We start from the raw sequence: 18995 nt of genomic DNA, 5'->3' as shown, positions 1-18995 counted from the left end.
ATAATTAAAGCAAAACGAATTTCGTTCAGTACACGCAGATCCCCATCAACGAAATCAGCCCCCAGCTCAGCAACATTCCAAAACGCCCGGTAGTCAATCCGGCCCTGGCAGTAAGAAAAGAAGAATGGACGGCTGCCAGAGCCTCAACAAAACCCTTATATCCAAGTTTTCAAATCGGGTCATAACATTCGGCCCAGATTAATGGGACTAACGCAAACCTCACGATTACAAATAAGCCTACATATGCGTAGGTCATGCACAGCTCGCCCAGTGACAGCAATAAACCGATAACCAACATGGACATGCCGGCTGCATACAGGCAGACCGAGCAACTCGTAGGACAATGGCAAGAAGAACAGACTTGCCATTCAAGGCAGGTAACCCCTCATCTGGTCAGAGTACTCCAAGACACGGGAGCATTACATGGCATGAAACCAACCATCACACACCCCACAACATCCATTCTAAGCAGGGATACAGTACAAAGAGCACACAGAGAAAAAAAGGTCTCAATAAGCAATAAAGAAAACAAGGGGGATATATGACTGGACTGTAGAAGCTATGAGGCCTGCCATACTTGCCATACACAACAGATTGAAGGAAGACAGACCCGTACCAGACCCATGGGACACAGAACAAGCAACACTGGAATTAACTTCATGATATAAGAGGAGCCCCCACCCCTGGTAGGACCCGCCAGCGACATACCGAGCTGCCCAGTGACACAATTGCCCCAACCAGGGGACCACCTTCATTCCTATACAACAGCCAGATACAGCACATTGGAATGGGCCGATCCTCACAAAATGATATTCACTCCGCAGTACAAATCCAGAGGCAAATCGGACACTCTCAACAGATCAAACATACAAAAACTTGTGCAGCACATCCCCTTATTGTCATTCATCATCAAAAGTGAAGACATAGCAAGGATACAGTTTGATGTCATAGGGTAAGACAAATTTGAGAGAATCAACAATAATAACATGGTGAGATGCTAGCACATTAAAAAGTGATTGACAAGAAAGGCCGGTTCATGGAATGCAGGATCTTAGTACAGACGATGGAGAGAGAAACATTTCCATACATTCTAAGTCAACCCTCCACATACAGCCCAAAGAAAGGGATTACTAAAGGAAACAAGGAGGGCCGAAAGCGACCTAGCTTATATGAACCTCAACATTCAGTATCGGCCAGAAGGCTCAGAAGTATGCTGAAGAGTCATCTCCACTCAGAGTATCACTCCAGATCACATAACCGGCGTCGCAAACTTGAACTGGGTCGCCCCAGCCTATCCTTAGGGAATCTGAGATACTCCTAGCACAAGGCATGCCAAGGTCTTAACATAGTGACCTGGAAAGTGGCAGGAATCACTAAGATCATACAGAGAGATGATGTATTAGCATTTCTGTAACAAACAGACATCATCTGTCTCCAAAAGACATGGGCATTAACACCCGAATTGCTACCCAGGTATGCTGAACATCATAAGCCAGCCAAAAGATCCACTTGTTTGGGAGACCCTCAGGAGGGGCATCAATCCACATTAAGCACTCAGTACATCGGTCCTTCTATGAAATAAACAGCAAATCAGAAATACTTCAAGCAGGCATTATAAAAGGTCTCTGTGGCTCCAGAAGATCACAGCCAACACTAATCATTAACGTCTACTTTAAAGCTCACGGAGGCAGAGGGCTGGAAAACATAGAAATCTCGATTAGGCATCCAGAATCACTAAAAGGCATTCACACTGGCATGGAAATGATCCTGGTGGGGGACTTCAACATGCATTACCTGGGAGAAGATGGAACAAACACCAGGACATGCAGTGAGACAACTTTGAAGTTCAACACTTTCTTACGGTCCTATATTTTAGAATCAGTACAGAGCTCAGCAAAAAAGCACAAACCGTGGATCAATTACCCCCCGTCCCTTTCAACAATCAAACCACAATTGACTCATGGACCAACCTCAAAAATGACAGGCTTCTATTGGTGCTGGACATTGAGGGGAAGCCGGTACTAGTATACTTCTTCAGAAGATAGCCAACTGGGCCTGCGCTGAGGGCTTGCTGCCCTTTTACCAAACAGGAGTTCGAGCGGGAGGATGTACAATGGACAACATCATCACCATCTCTTATCTTGCCCATCAGGCTGTCAATCATAACTGTCATACGGTTTCCACTTTCTTAGTAGGAACTGTTCGTTTGTTCGACAACATAAAAATTGGGATGGTGTCAGACTGATTCCATGCACCCCCTCAGGATATGTAGGCCTATAGTCCTACTAGATCACAGTGTCACAATAAGTACCCCTAAACCTAATGAGGTAACATATGGTTTGAGCAACCTCAGAACATGACAACCCTGACTCCCCAGGAAATCGTGGTAACAGATCTAGAACCTTTTGGCTCAGTCACTCGTGCGTGCTGAGGAGGATACACAAGAAATACACAAAGAGGCGTTTCAATATCTATTAAACTATTGTGATTCTTGTATAAAATATATGCACTGCAATGATTAATAGACAGAAGCAGATAAAAGTGATTAACAATATAAGAACAGTGAAAAAGATGAACGATTCTACCACTGTGCTAAAACAGTGTATGTATGCTGGCATATAAGTGCTGAACATAGTGTACTCCTACCATGCGCTCCCTAACCTAGTTGTCTCGTGTTGGTGTTCTGCCAAGAATCCCCTGCTGGATGATCTAACTCCCCATTACCTGTAGGTAAGTGTGTGCAGGTCCCCGTCTTGGTCACAAGTTGGACTTCCCTCCTCGCTGAGGGTAAACAAGGAATCAGCTGGGCTGCGACTTCAACTCAATAACCTCGCAATGACAGCAGAGTGCTCCTCTGATTTGAGCACGAAATGTGTGTTTATTTATAACATCATCCATGCTTCTGTGTCGAGGCTTCAGCCAGGCTGACATTTGTTTATTCTCTTGTGATAGCCATGTCTCCTCATGGATGAATAACAAACAAAAACATTTGCACAATTGTGTTCAGGCCTTGTACTAAATGTTCAAGATGTCATGATAGGGTACTTATGAAGTGGAACTGTAAGCACCGTGGTTTCAGAGAAACTAGTCCTGCACTGTCATGCAAGCAAAAGTGTGTCAAAAGTCATTGTGTAGAAAAGAAGGAAACTTAAGAAACGTGTGTATGTAAAGATGGCAGGGTTTCTTCCTGGGCCTAACCTAGCCACATTACTTAATACTCTATCCGTTTTCACTTATTTCATTGACTACTCCTCAGACTATGATGGCGTGGTCCAGCACATCCTCTGGCAGAAATTAGAAAGGTGGAACATCTGTCCCAAATTACTGCGGGTCATCATGTCACTCTATACCAGTACATGGGTGAGAGTTAAGCTCTCGGGCGATACAGCAACAGCAAAAGTTACCACCAACCAGGGGTTAAAACAGGGGTGCGTACTCTCCCCAATCTTATTTAACCTATATACAGCTGATTTGGACCCGACAATATCCCAGGCCAACCTAGCTACCCTGAGGATTGGAGTCAGGAAAATTCACTTCATGCAATATGCAGAAGACCTCGTCCTTTTAGATGATACAAAAGTGGGGCTACAGAAGGCCCTGAAAGCCCTGAATGCTTATAAACAAACTCGTGGCCAATGCTAGCAAAAATAAAATTGTGATTTTGGGGCGCTACCTGAAAAAAAGGCTCATGAAATGGAGGCTGGGGTCACAGGGGCTCAACTGCGTACAAAACTACAACTATCTTGGGGTTCTGTTGAGCGAAACGGGCAAACCAACCATGCATCTACAAAACATGAAGGCCAAAGGAAAGATAGTCACACACGCCCTCTGCAAATTAAACAACCCCCTGACAGTCCAACGACCATGGCCATTAGGATGGTGCTCAGGGCTAAACTCCTGCCATCGGTAAACTACACGCAACAAGCCTTCCCATGTATGCTGGCGATAAACTCCAATGCACTGGGTACAAGAAAGTGTTTCAACTGCCACCTTACACAAGACACACTTTGATTAGACTTGAATTTGGCCTCCTTAATCAAAAACTCAGGTGCATGGCCGCCATGGCCAAATATTTTTATCAGATACCTGCTGCACCTGTACGATGAAGGCAGTAATCAAGTCACTCTTTGAAAGCAAGAACAATCCCTGGTCCTCTAACCTTGAAGCGGCACTGGATACCCTAAGCATTCCAGTGAAGAACTGGGCCCCAGACACCGCTGATTACACACCCATCTAATTGGCCATAAAAAAACAACTGCACTCTGCTCAGGGGAAATGGATGCCAAAATGCTACATGTGAGAGACCTACACACTTCCCTAATGACACCCCAAATAAACCAGTCAAGCAAACCACATCTTTACCAGGCATTGGGAAAATGTGGTTTAAAAAACATTTTTTGGGCAAGACATGTACCACTTCAAATCAGGGAACTGAGCCTGGCCTGGAAATCACTTGAAAATATCACACATTGCAGACTGTGCAACTACAGAAGGGAATTGCTGGCTCACATAATACTTTGTTGCTCGGCACTGCAAATCGCCTGTCACACACTCCTGAGGCCTATTCTTCTACAGCAGGGCACACACTGGGTAACAGAGGCTCAGTAGAGGCTCAAAAACTCTTATCCTCCCTGGAAACATTCCAAACTTGGAAAATGTAAATCCCAAGCCCAACCGCTTTTGAAGGGCAAGCCGTCAGAGGCCCCTGTCCAATGGCCGGTTTTCGCCCTGCCCTGGAGCACAGAGCAGTCAAGTGCACAATTGACTCTGCCACCTCTACATCAGACCTAGGGCACTGGAACACTTTGACCCCTGCACTTGAGAAGGTTTGTGCTTTGAAATACCCTGTGTTGCTGCTCTGAAAAGCTTTTATTCTTTTATCCACCAGGTCATGAACTAATCATTTTTATAATAAATTAATTTATCTCAAATATGTTTTTATATTGGCTATGGTCTTATTTTACACTGCTTTTACATGTGTGATGGTTTCAAGTAATCATACAATAAAATATTCATTCATAACATAGCATAACATAACATTCTGCAGTCTGCTCTGGGCATAAGATGCATTTTAGTCATTCAAGCAATTTTGGAAGGTTGTCTTGGTCCAGGTTTCAGCTTGTTAAAGATTTCAGCCAGTTACTGAAACACCTTCTGTTTCAGGCATGCAGCTGTCCAGTGCCAATATAGTGCTCAGTAATCGCCATCAATTTTTTCACTAACACACACAAGGCTGAAGATTAAATGTATCTACTGAATGGAGCAGTGCGTCTGGCAAACTCATGTCACTCCTTTCTCTCTCCTTAGACAGATCCAATGAGTTTCCATGACTACGTCCTTTGAGTTTATGTTCACTTATAACTCTTCTAAATAGAAATGTGCCCTAGTACTCCTGTCAAAGCATTCTATTCCTAACCTATTTCAAAAGCAGTAGCAAAGCATAACGAATCCACAAGCCTAGTGAAGATTACATAATAAAAATATAAATATTTCAATATATACTGTATCGTGCCACAAACTACCCATATATCATTGCTAAGCAGGGCAAACTGATTATAAAAATTGTAATTTGTACTTGTTATTAATTATTGAAAGAAATCACTATTTAAAACATTTAAAATGTATTAGCAAGCCTTTATGCATATAAACACACTACAGGATATTAGATGCATGAGTGAAGAGTCAGTATACAACATGTTTGGAGCTTTAGATTTATGTGTGCTCCATTGATATTATTAGCTCTAAGACTGTAGTCAAAATTCCCTATTTCACATATAAGATGTATTCACCAATTTTTTAGCAATGCCTTTTCTGGAGGGATCCTTTTAACTTTGTTCATTTTTTGTCATATTTCCACAGCTCTGTATGGGGTTTTATTTGATGAGCATAAGGAGGCTGCCTTTTCTAACTATCGTCTCTGGGATTCATTAGGATTCGCCATTTCCTTTGGATACAGCGCAACCCTGTGTGTCTATGTGAAGCTTTACATCGTACTGTCATTTCTGGTGCTTGGAATGGCCCTCTATGGAATTGTTGAATACATCGAATGCAGGAAGCAACCTGTAACAGCTACAGAGATGCAAGAAAAATAAAGTCTCCTGGTTATCAAAAAAACAAGCATCCCTACATACCTATACAAGCAGGGATGAATAAATGGACAACAAAAAAAACTAAAAAAGCTGTTCAGAAATAGATTTTATGGCAGTACAGGAGGCTAGCATTATGCATAAATCTTGTTGTCTCTCCTTCTGAACAGCAACCTAAAAGCCTCCAAAACATCACAATGTAATTTAGAACTCTCTGTCACATAAATACTCCATATCCTCCATCTACTTCCTCTTTTGTTTCATGCTTCTGAGCAGATAAGTATATTGAACTTTGCTTAGAGTCTTTTAGTGGTTGATTATATCCTATAAGTTTGATGTCTGTATGAGGTTAACTTTACCCAATTTATGGGTATCTTTTGGGAAGAAGATTGTCTTTATTGGAGAATTTTTCTTTGAAGAAATATCTTTATTTGTGTGTTAAACAAGATTAATTGCTATGCAAGTTGATGTTATTTGAAGTACTAAACGATTTATTAATTTTCGCATTGGTTTCTTCGCGTGTGAGTGTGGTAATAAGTGTTCGCCCAAAACAAACTGACCCTCACGCATCTTTGTATAGTAGAAAGGCCACTTTATTTAGAACAGGTAAACTCTCAAATAACTCTGCAATTTTATTATTTCACTTTATAATTTAGAATACTGAGCCAAAACCATTTCTAAAATCACATTTCCCCATTTTAAAACTTTAAACCAACCTTCAAACTTCTCTGTGTTATCTTTACCTTGTCATTCTTTTCTTCCCCTTTTCCTATCCGTCTTCCTGGGATGCCGGGTAAGACCGCTCCTGCCTCACCCACCCCAAACCTTGCCACCCAGGAAAACTGAAACGTTTTCCTGTCCCCGCCAACCATCACAGCCGTAACCTCCCTTCAGCAATCTTTGCGGTTGCACCAAAGGTCGACAGCCAATTCCATTGACAAACAATCCCTGATTTCCAGGCCCAAATCTGACAAATGAACCCCATCCGTTCTGAATAACTGTCCCTCTTTACTAGTGATGTTTCCATGTGACAGATACCTTATGCCCATTCCTGCACAATAGTTTTTCCTTTCCTTATTCAGCTTTTTGCGTGCTCTTTCCATTGCCACTTGGTCTCTTGCTTGCCTCCAATGCTGCCGATAAACAAATTCAGTCCATTCAACTGTCATTCCCAACCAGTTGTCCTTGATCACCGCTAGATCTAATTTCATGTTTTTTAACAGCGTAAGGCCTGAAAGCGATACTAGATCGTTCTCTCCTAAATGTATCAACAGCAAGTTTGGCGGCCGTCTATCATACATCAATCTTCTGAGAGTTGGGAACAGTTCCTCCCATTTCATGCCACCTTTTCCTTGCCAAAGCAACTCATGTCCTGCACTTGGGAGGCCGAGGCTGCGACCATAAATCTGTCTTTCAGCGAAGAGGCCTGCCCATTTGACAAACGAATGTCTGATGATCCATACGTGACATTTCCCGGACAAGGTGCAGATATCACCTAATATAAAATAAAAAGAATTAGCACAGCTTACCAACATTTACTAAATCTATTTGCGTACATATCGTATACAACACCTGGATTTCCACCTGCCTATTCTCTGAATGGCATCCCACCCTAACCCCAACTTCGCAGCATCCGTCGCTGCTCCTATTCTGAATGAATGAGTCGCATACTCTGAAGGTGATTCTCCCACTAACAACAAAACCTTCCTCAGCACCCCCAACAGCTGTGTACTGGTAACGTGGTGGCCTGATTTATGCACGAAAATATAAGCTGCTGTGGTGGTAATGGATTTGTCCTGAAATCCCTCCCACTCTAAAACTGGGCAACATTCCACCAGGCCACTTTTATTCAGAAAAACCCAAACACCCCTCCCCAATTGGTCAGTTTTTGAACTTCGCAACCAAATCCGAAGCCTCTGCTGTTCACAAATCACTTTGTCATAACGTATGCCTCCTGTCCCTCTAACCCCCAATATCTCTGACACTCGAAACGCTCCAAAAAAGAGCCAAATCATTGCCAGCCTGAACAATGCTGTCTCATGAGCGCTATAACAACAATGTGGTAACTGTTGCACCAGTCTCTGCAGCAGCTGAAAAGAAATGGGGGCTCTAGGCAGCTGCCTTGTTACCCTCCTTTTGCTCAAACCTTTCAACATTCTTCGCACAAGAATGCCGTCAACAGGGTCAAAGCCCCAGTGTTACTGTCCATAAAAGGATACCCCAGCCAGTTTACCCGCTATGGTATTGGATGACAACCCTTGCTTTGCCAGCCATAGAACAAAATGTAAGATAATGTAAGTGAACTGTTGCTTCTTCCACCCTTCGCTGTTACATTGTACATAACTCATAAATTGTAACCACGCTTGTCTGTAAGATTTCCTTGTGGAGTCCGCTACTGAGTTTTCCACGAGCCTTTATATTGTCACTTCCCCAACGCCCAGATGTTGTCTGACAGAAGGGTTTTGCTGTTGTCCGCCCCTGGTGCCAGTTCGCGAAAAAGCTGCCAATTAAAACGTGAAAGGGCGTCAGCAATGCAGTTATTTACCCCTGGTATGTGTTTGGCTCTGAACATAATATTCCATTGTAAACTCACCAACATAAACTCCCGTAACAAGCGTAACACTCTCACATCTTTGGCTTTTTGGTGATTGAGTAGATTCACCACAGACATATTATCAATATTGAACAACGCAGATCTATTTTGAAGCTCTTTGCCCCATGTGACCAGCGCTACTAAAACCGGAAAAAGTTCTAAAAAGGCAATGCTGCGCCCTTGTGTCATCCAATGCGCTGGCCACTGCTCCGAACACCACCGACCGTCCCAAAAGATACCAAAACCTTTGGAACCAGCCGCGTCTGAATATATCTGTACTTGCCAGATAAAACGTTCTTCAATGAATTGTAAAGGCACTCCATGGAAATCCTCCAAGAAAACCAACCATATTCTCAAATCTTCCTTCACCATTTTGGATATGCGGACTCTATGATGTGGCCGCCGGGCTCCCAACAGTGCCATGCCTAAGGCCCGACAAAACGTCCTACCTGCCCTTACTACTCTGCAAGTGAACGTCAAATAGCCCAGTAGGGGCTGTACCTGCCTAAGCTCCAGTTTCGTTTTTCCCAATGTTTCCTCCACACATTCTCGAATTTCACGTACTTTCCCTGCTGGCAGCCTGGCTATTTGTGCTACCGTGTCTATTTCAATGCCAAGAAATGTTAAACAGGTCTGTGGCCCTACTGTTTTTTCCGGCGCCAATGGCACTCCCAGTTCCTTCATCAATTTACAAAAAACATCCAAGGCTGCGTGGCACTGCCTAGAACCTGCCTGACCCATGAAGAGTAATAGTGACAGGAAGCTCCTTGCTGGTAACTCTGCGAAAAAAAACAATGCAAGAAGGTGCTAAATCGCTCAAAGAGGGCGCAAGACACCGCACACCCCATAGGTAACACTTTGTCAACATAATAGTGCCCCTCAAAATACATTCCCAACAATTCAAAATCGGTTGGATGAATCGGGAGGAGCCTAAATGCCGACTTAATATCACATTTAGCAAGCTGCGCACCTTTACCTAATAAATTCACCTGCTTCAGGGCTGCGTCAACTGACGTGTAAGGCACTGCGGTGTCTGCTGGGGCAATAAAATCGTTAATAGAATAGCCTTCTGGCCAAGACAGGTGCTGAATCATTCGAAATTCCCCAGCTGCCTTTTTAGGGATGACCCCAATAGGCGAAATGATCAAATTCGGCAAGGGACACATCTCGAACGGGCCGGCTACTCTGCCCAATGACACTTCTTCCGACAGTTTAGCTCGAACTATGTGAGGGAAATCCATTGCGGATTTCAAATTATCTGCCCACTGACCTTCTCTGAGCCCTTGATAACTAATCTTGAAACCCTCCAATAAACCCCAAAACAATGTACTAGCCGCTGTCTTATCATGATATGCTTCTAGCCATGGTATCATCGTCTCCAGATTAATTGGCGTAGCCGCCTTTTGGCATAAATTGTAATGGTGCCCCTCTACCCCTGGCCCCCATCACTGCTCGGGCCCTCTCTGCCCACCAGCTGCATTAAATGTGGTGAAGCACTGGGTAATTGCATGTCGCCCCCCCACATTGTGAACATTCGTGTCGAAAGCGACACGCCTGCCTGGTGCATAATCCCCTATTAAAATTCCAGCAGGCTCCAATCCCAGCCGCCTGCCCCCGCCCTGTGACACCCGCCCCTGATAGAGCGGGACGTGATAGAAAGGGCCTATATGTAACCGGCAGACCGCTGGCAGTATGACTAGTCGCCAAAGGGTGAGCAGAAGCCATCCATTGGAGCCACAATTCTGCATCTACCTCACCCCATGGTTTATTAACTGCAATGCTCATCCTGGCCCTAAATTCCTCATCATAATTGAGCCAGCAATAACCCCCAAACTGCAGCTGAGCTTTTCGTACTATATCCATATATTTAAAAATGGACACGGCTCTCTCAGGGTATTTCTCCGTATATATGCTGGCAAAATTGAGAAAGGCAGACGTCCAATTTTTCCACATTTCGTAGAACCCTTGGCCGCCTTGCCAGTTCCCACTCCTCTTCCTTAGAACCTTCTTTTGCCTGGACCTCCCTGTGTAGTAATTTAAAAATGTCTACAAACTCATGGTCCCAAATTTTCTGTTTTGTCTTTAAAGATAAATGTGTGCCCAGGGGCATCGCTAAACCCATGTAAGGTAATTGTTTAGCTACCTTACCCACTGGCTGCGTCACGTCCCCCTCCATCCTCTGCACCGTCATACTCCCTAATTTGTCTTTGCTTTGTACGCCGACTGCAGCCTCTTCCCCCCCAACCTTACCCGGCAATACCTTTGGCTGACTCGAGCCGCTGTGTATATCCCTCACCTGTGGTAAGTCTAAATGTGTAACCGAAGGAGCCCACACCTCCCACCATGGTGTCGTACCTCGTACCTCTTGGAAGATGTTCTGCTCTGTCCCTCATGCCCACTGGCACACTCGCTCTACATCTTTTCTTTTGAGACTCTTCAACTGGCAGGTCCGCACGTGACTTCTGTAAGGTATAAACAGAGGCAGTTGACCCCTTCCCTCCCTCCCTTACTCCTTTTTTTGTTCCAATTTGCTGCATGACTGTATTGTCTTCCTCTCTAACTTCATTCCAAATCACCTCTTCATCTCCACCCTCTTCTCCATACCCCACATTTTGTCTACTACTGCTAGGCAGGGCTCCATCACCTATCCCCCCCATCAAAACAGCGCCAATCTTGAACACAACTCGGCACTTGAGCTCTGCGTCTTTGTGAAAAATCCACACTGAACCTCTCTTGCTGAGGTGCTAAATCGTTAACCACCGCTACCTGTGACGCTTGTCGAGACCGCTGCTCGCTTTGGGCTACAGTCCGCCCAGAAACAGCTTCCGACCTCCGGGCGCTCTTCCCGCCTGTAGGCTGCTCCGCAACTGGTACTCTCGTAAAAGGTGATTTTCTAGCAGCCTCCCTCTCTTGCGCCTCGCCTCTTTGCCCAGAGTGTGGCACCCACACCCACCGCCCTTCATCTCACCCTATCTCTGCTAACTCCCCTTGCGCTATTTGACCTGGTGGTAACCTAGGCTCCGGAAATATACTGTCCTCCATGTCAGGCTCTAAACTATGATAGAGCCCATTATCACCCTGCCACAAACTCCCACCCAGCTGATCTACGCCATATACCCAAACATCTTGTTCTTCACTGGACCCACCGCCTGTCTCTACCACTTGCGCCACAGAATCCACACCGCCTTCCCCTATACCACAACCTTCACCCCTCACTTGCTGTAACCTTTTTCCCTTGCTACCCATACCCCCACCAGGCCCTTGCTTATTCCTTTTCTGCTCAGGCCGCAAAATGCCCACCACCTCTTCTTGGTCCCTGTCACTCTCTGTGTCTGAAGAATAATCCACCTACGGAAAACCTTGTTCCCCCCTAGTGTGCAAAATCATACCCAGAGGTTCTGTCACATCACTAAACTGCTGATCCTCTGTTCCCCCCTTCGCAACGCTACGTTGCTGCTCCCAGCTGAGGAGGCATGGTGCAGCCCCCCTCCCCCAAGCCCTCCTGCCCCTCACTCTACTTCTTCTTGAAATGAGCCCCCTAAAAATTGCCATTGGGGCCCCCTCCATGCTAACCTCCTGCCTTACTATGGTGCCATTTAAAACCCAGAGGCATTGCTATCACCGGGCGCAGTGCAAGGCGTTTTGCCATACCTCTGTCCTCACTGCCATGTGCACCTCCGCTCCTGAGGCGCGTGGCTCTCCATGTCCTCCGAGCCTGCTGAGGCAAGCAGGCCGCTATTGCCCTCTGCACTCCGCTTGCAGCACGACGCCTCATTGTCCTTCCCTTGGGCGCAGACGCAGCCCTCGCCTCAGCTGACAGCAGGTCTTCTCTCCTTGCCTTCTTTGATAGCTCCAATGCTGTCCTCACTTGTTCATCGTCCTCCATGCCTCTCCTGCTCCTCCCCGTCGATTCCAGTCCGTTTTCCACCACAAAGCAACTTTTTTAAAATATTTTTTTTTTACTTCAGCTCTGACTTCGTTTTTCTCCTCTCCACTTCGTTTTTCTCCTCTCCACTTCGCTTTTCTCCTCTCCACTTCGCTTTTCTCCTCTCCACTTCGTTTTTCTCCTCACCACTTCGTTATTCTCCTCACCACTTCGTTTTTCCTTTCTCACCCCCAGCTTGCGCTTCCCTACTCTCGCGCGTCTGACTGTTCTCCGGGTGCATGAGGCTGTGATTGCATGCGCAAGCTCCGTGATTTAACAATGTGTCAGAGCGTTGGGCGACTTTAATTATTGACACTCGGCTATGTTGATGGCGTGTAGGCCATTTTCTGAAGGAAGTTGGGCATTTGTTGGCATCACGGCCTATTTCTAGAAGAAATTGGCATGCAAAGCTGTTTCTATGGCAACATACTGCCTGTTCGGAGCGTTTGTTGCCAGGAACAAACAGAGAGTGCATTGTTTTGATGAGAGAGAGTTTGTTTAAAAAAGTGTGAAAATGTGGAATTAATTGAAAATACACGGAGGAGATTGTAATATATAGTCAAAAGAAAGAAAAAGACATTTCATAACTGTAAGTTGAAGACAAATGTCATTATGACTGAAAATCTGAATGAGGGCTCCAATCAGGAGGAGGCAATAAGGAGAATTGTGAGTAAGGAGGTACAGGCAGCCATACAGGAGACTGTTAGACAGGTTTTGGTCAAAAGAGATAGGCGAAATGTGGATGAGGAGGAATATTTCTCCGTATCAGATGATGAGGACCTAAATAGAGGTCCTGGTGGAAAGTGCCTTAGAAAAAAGAGACATATGGATGGTTCACCCAGTGACAAAAGAGCACAAAGTGGCTCACATAGAACATGTGTCCGAAGCGGCACACAGAAGCGTCAGTTTTACACTAAGAGAGTAATTAATCCCAAAGAGGAGTTGGGGATGCTGGGAGAAAAATCAAATGAAGATCTAGATGAGTATATTTTAGATTAGAAAATGTGTAACCACTGATAACCACTGTATTTTTAAGGTATTGAAAACACTGGAAAAAAACCACCAGAATTTAACAAAAATAGGAACTGAAAACAGGAAAGCCTAAATATAATGATGGATTGGACGAGGAGAGTGAGATAAACAGTAAGAATAGGATTAAAGATATGACAATGGTGGTTGATCCATTTGGGGAAAAATTGTTTGACCCAAGGGAAGTTAGACATCCCAGGGTCAAGGACTGGTTGCCTTTAGATCATGTTTCAGAATACATTGAGGCCAGATTAAGTAAATCCTTGGAAAAGGGAGACAGAAATATTTTGTGGGCAGAGTGTTCCAGACCCATAATAGATGAAAAGGTGATGTTAATATCACATGTGGACCTCAAGTTAATTACTTATATGTTCTAAATGGGAAGAAATCCCAGAAAGGGGCTAGAACAATCACTACAATTATGCCAAGACAAGGTGTTGGACATCCTGGGCCCCTTAGCAAAAATGTTTGATGCTGTGAAGGAAGCTTTTTAAAGGATACTCATTTGGATCACAGTGTGGTAAGAGTGTGGTGTCAGTGTGAGGTTTGCTTTTTAGGCAGCGCAATTGCAGGCCTTTTGACAGAGAGGCTTAAGACACTGCTTACGTGTATTCATCTAAAGTGAGTTGGCTAGAAAAGAGTTGAGTGAAGATGCAAAAGGTTTATTATTTGGGGATGGGATGGTGTAGTCCCTAACCAAATACGTAAAAACATTCACCAGTCTGGATAATGCACAATACTTGATGTGCAGGGTATTCGCAGGCAGCTTTTGGCAGGACTGGTAGGAGAAGGCACTCTTCCAGCCACACAAATTTTAGAGCCCATTATCAAAATTCAAAATACTAAGAGTATGGATCTTACAAGAGAAACCATGGAGGATCTTAATTTTACTCCCAGAGGGGCAGAGGATGAGACTGTAGTTAACAGAGAAAGGGGAAAAAAATCTCAGTCAAGGACAAGGTGAGTATGAGGACTGTTTCTGTTTTCAATCCCAACAAGTGTGGGAGGAAGGTTGAGATATTTCAAGGAGCAATGGAAGTCAATAATAAAGAATACATGGGTGTTACAAACAATAGAAGGTTATCAAATAGAATTCGGAACCATGCCAGTCGAGAGAGCCAAGTGAGTTGGTGTTCCAGAGAGATCTGGAGAATATTGTTCAAGAGGAGGTGTTGCAAATGTTAAGAGAAGAATGCTGTAGTAAAGGTAGGAAAGGAGTAAAATAAATGTGTAAACACTATATTCCTTGTGGGAAAGAAGGACAATGGATGGAGGCCAGTGATACATTTAAGAAATTTGAATCACTACGTGGCGTATCGACATTTCAAAATGGAAGCAATTCATTTGCTGTGGGATTTATTTCAGGATTTGGATTGGATGGTGAAATTGCATTTCACGATTCCAATAGCGAGGGAGAGTCAAGGGTATTTGCAGTTCAGATGGAAGGGAAAGTTGTATCAGTTCTAAAGTCTCCTGTTCGGGCTGTCAGCAGCTCCTTGGTGTTTCACAAAGGTGCTAAGGCCAGCTGTAGATTTTCTAAGAGAAATGGGGATATGAATGATTATTTACTTGAAGGATATATTGATAATGAATCAAAATGCAGACGAGTTAAAAAAGGAGCTGGATATGGTAATAAGTTTGCTTCAGTATTTAGATTTTGTGATAAATTTAGCCAAATCTGTTATGATCCCAACACAGACAATAGTGTTTGTGGGTTTTGTGTTGGACACAGTAGTAAGTCAATTATGGTTACCAGAAAAGAAAATGAGGAAGGTAAGTAAAGAGGTGAACTCGTTGTCAAGGAAGGAAGAAGTGAAATTGAGAGAGCTGCCTAGGGTGATTGGCCTTTTGTCATTATTAATTCAAGCAGTATTTCCGAGGGCCATTACACTACAGGGCCCTTCATCATTTAAAGTCTCATGGTCTGGCGGAGAGTTTGTGGTACAGAGACATGGTGTCTCTGAGCAAAGATGCGAGAGAGAAATTAGAATTTTGGAAGGAAAATTTGGAAGCACGGAATGGTCGGGCTATATTTGGGACAAAGACGGATTTTGTTTAGAAACAAATGCGAGCAATCTAGGTTGGGGAGCTTCTTGCTTTTGTCAGGAAACAGTTGGAGTTTGGGCACTGGTAGAGAAGAAAGAGCATATATTTTTTTGCAAATGCAAGCAGCTTTGTTTGCACTTCAGAGTTTCAAGAGAAATTTGAGGAAAAGTTTGGTGCTATTAAAGATGGACAATCTGACTTTAGAATCATATATAAACAAATTGGGAGGAAGCTGGTAAAAGAGATTGTTAGAATTAGCAAAGGAAAAGTGGGAATTTTGCTTAGAGCACAAAATAGATTTTAAAGCAGAATATTTTCCTGAAAACCAAAATGTGATAGCGGATGGATTAACCCAATTGGAAGTTAGGAGAGGATATTTTTCAAAGGATTCTGAGGTTGTGGGGACCTTTGGAGGTAGATATGTTTGCTTCCAGGCTGACTTATTTTTTGCCAAGTCATGTCAGTTGGAGACCGGATCGGGGAGCAGTGGCATTAGATGCTTTTTGCAGGATTGGAGGGGAATGAGAGGTTATGCATTTCCCCCATTCTCTATGATTCAGAGAGTATTGGTACAGGTGAGGAGGCAAAGAAGTCAGGTGGTACTAGTTTCTCCTTTTTGGAAAACTCAGCCATGCTTTCTAACAGTGATGGAATTGGTGATAAAAGAACTGTACTTGATTATGTCATGCAAAGGAAGGTCTGTTATTAGGCATAGAGAACAAGGAGCACTCTTAGGTGGAGTTGGGTTCTCTCAACCTTCTGGTTTGGTGGTTATCAGGTGTTCACAGGTTTACTCAATGAGTCATGGGCTCCAGATACAATGAAGAGATATAGAGGAGCATGGAAAGTATGGTTACGTTGGTGCGTGGAAATGGATTTGGATTCCATGGAGGCAGATGATGTAGAGGTGGAATACTTCTTATCAGAGTTATTTGAGAAAGGGATGTCATACAGGATGGTAAATTGCTACAGATCGGCTTTGGCAGCCGGTCATTCATTACAGCAAGGTTTGCTGTGGATAGGAGTCCTCTGGTCTGCAGAGATGAAAGGGATTCGGTTGGAGAGACCACCTAATGCAAAGTATCAGACTTTGTGGGATGTGAATCTAGTGTTACAGTTATTTGTGTATTGGCCAAGTAACAGAGATTTGGATGTAAGGGAGTTAACTAGGAAGTTAGTGACATTATTATGTCTCATTTCATACAGGAGAGTTTCAGATGTTCGAGCATTGAAGGTGTCTCATAGATTTCTTCCACCAGATGGAGTAGTTTTTGAGATTTGTAAGCAGACAAAAACTATGTCAGGGTCTATTTTTTACCCTAGATTTGAAAATTCGCCAAATGTGTGCGTTATTTAAAGGAGTTTGGAACAAGAATGTTAGATAAGCGATGTGCCTGGGTAGAGTGGTTGTTAATATGTTATGTAAAACCGTTTAAAGCTTTTACAAATGCAACTATAGCTAAATGGGTCAAGGCTTTGATGATGTAAAACAGGTGTAGAAATGTGAAAATGTACAGCTCATTCTGGCAGGGGTTCTATGGAACGTAAAGTTTGTATGATGGAAGGACGATTGGAGGACATCATAAAGGCAGCATATTGGTCTACTTCAGAAACATTCAGGAGGTTTTATTTCAAAGCAGTGTAAAATGTTTCAAACTGTGTTTTGAAAGGCTTTAAACATGCATAATGCTAGCTTCCTGAGGAAACCTTGCTCCTGAGGCGGAAAGCCGGGAGAAAAAGCTTGTGAATTTTTTAAAAATTGGAAACTGTATTGTCATTTTTAACCTACTTGCTCCCTTCCATCTGAGCATTCCCCTTGATACCAGCTGTGGCAGCTCTTCGTGCAGCGGACCTTAGCGCTGTCAAGGCTTGAGTATACACCCGCCGGCATTCCCCACTGGCCCACAGGACACGCCCACGGCCGCGAGGCCACGCCCTTTTTTCTCTATAATTATGTGCATACCTCGTACGCGCAGCGGGCGCGCCGTCAGCGCGCCGAAGGCACGCCTAAGGCAAGCCCATCTGCGCCCGTCCGCGGCCGACCGGGGCAAAGGGCACATCACTATGCGCGTTTCTTAACATATACTACTGAACAACTGTGCTCCCTCAACAAAGATTGGCCTCTCAACTCTGTAACATTGTCTCACGTCCAAGATCTTGGCATTGCCTCGCCCAAACCAGATACGTTCGTCCCCCCCCCTCTCCCCACTGCCGCCCTCCTTCTGAACACGAGGTCAGCTGTCAAGCACCAGACCGAAATATTTGATCTCTTAGATTCTAACTCTCCAGACCTACTGTTTTTAACTGAAACATGGTACCGGCCTGACTCCTTGCCGAGCGTCCTGACGGCCCTTCCGCCCCACTACTCTATGCTCCGTGCAGATCGACTGTAGGAGAGAGCGGGTGGCGGGGTAGCTCTGATTGCCCGCAATGGACTTCATTTTCAGCCACTCGCTTCGCCCACGATACCAGCAGCTGATTGCCTCGTAGTACGCTCTACTTCTTTTAAGATCCCAATCACCTGTGTATTAACATACCGGCCACCCCACCCATCCCCTGGCTTTCTCTCTGCCTTCCAGGACTTACTGGCCACCTTAGCAGTCAATAGCGCCTCTGTCCTCGTTCTGGGAGATTTTAATTTCTGGCCCACCGACCCCGCCGAGGATACCATATCCAAAAATTTTACTCAACTGCTTCTCAGTCTCAATTTCACTCAGCACGTTCATGGTCCTACCCACACCCAGAGCCACATCCTCAATCAGATATGAACACTAAACATCCCGACTTCCGCTCCAACTATCTCGCCCTGTCCATGGTCTGACCACTCCATGCTCGCCTTCTCCCTGGATCTGAGCCATAAAATAACACCTTCCTTCCCCAATAACATCTGGGCAAGGAATTGGAATCGAGTCGACATTCCATCCTTGTGCAACTCGCTAACTGCCACCTTCAAACTACCATCCTAGATCGCTGGCTTGCCAAAGCCTGCGACCTAGTGGCCCCTCTGAAGCGGACCACCATCAACCGCACCCACAATGCCAATAAGTGGTTCAGCCCTGGCCTTAAAGCCAAGAAACTGGAGGTACGGCAGGCTGAACGAGCCTGGAGAAGAGCATACTGCCCGACCCGGAGGCTACACTATGTTACTACACTTAGCGAATATAAACAAGCCATCTTGGCAGCCAAGACAGAATATTTTTCGGGGCGTATTCTAGCTGCAGAAAGCAAGCCACGTGAGATATTTGCCACCGTCCACGAGCTGGCATCATCGGACAGAACTCTGCCCAAGATCCCCCCCTCTCAGGCCCTATGCGAC

The 18995-nt window shown here is 44.7% G+C and overlaps 1 protein-coding gene across 1 annotated transcript in view; it reads left to right on the top strand.

Annotated features, from left to right (window-relative positions):
• LOC146817888 (N-acetylglucosamine transporter UNC93A-like) overlaps positions 1-6312 on the top strand; it is a 143542-nt gene extending 137230 nt beyond the window's left edge. Inside the window, exon 8 of the mRNA XM_085609261.1 lies at positions 5860-6312. Within this exon, the coding sequence (XP_085465387.1) occupies positions 5860-6092 (233 nt within the window). The 3' untranslated portion in view covers positions 6093-6312. The remainder of the gene's footprint in view (positions 1-5859) is intronic.
• Positions 6313-18995: the final 12683 nt, after the last annotated feature.

Source organism: Triturus cristatus, chromosome 6, assembly GCF_964204655.1.
Source record: "Triturus cristatus chromosome 6, aTriCri1.1, whole genome shotgun sequence".
Taxonomy (NCBI): Eukaryota; Metazoa; Chordata; class Amphibia; order Caudata; family Salamandridae; genus Triturus; species Triturus cristatus.
Note: the sequence above shows the minus strand (reverse complement) of the source record. Positions and strands in the feature narration are given on the sequence as shown.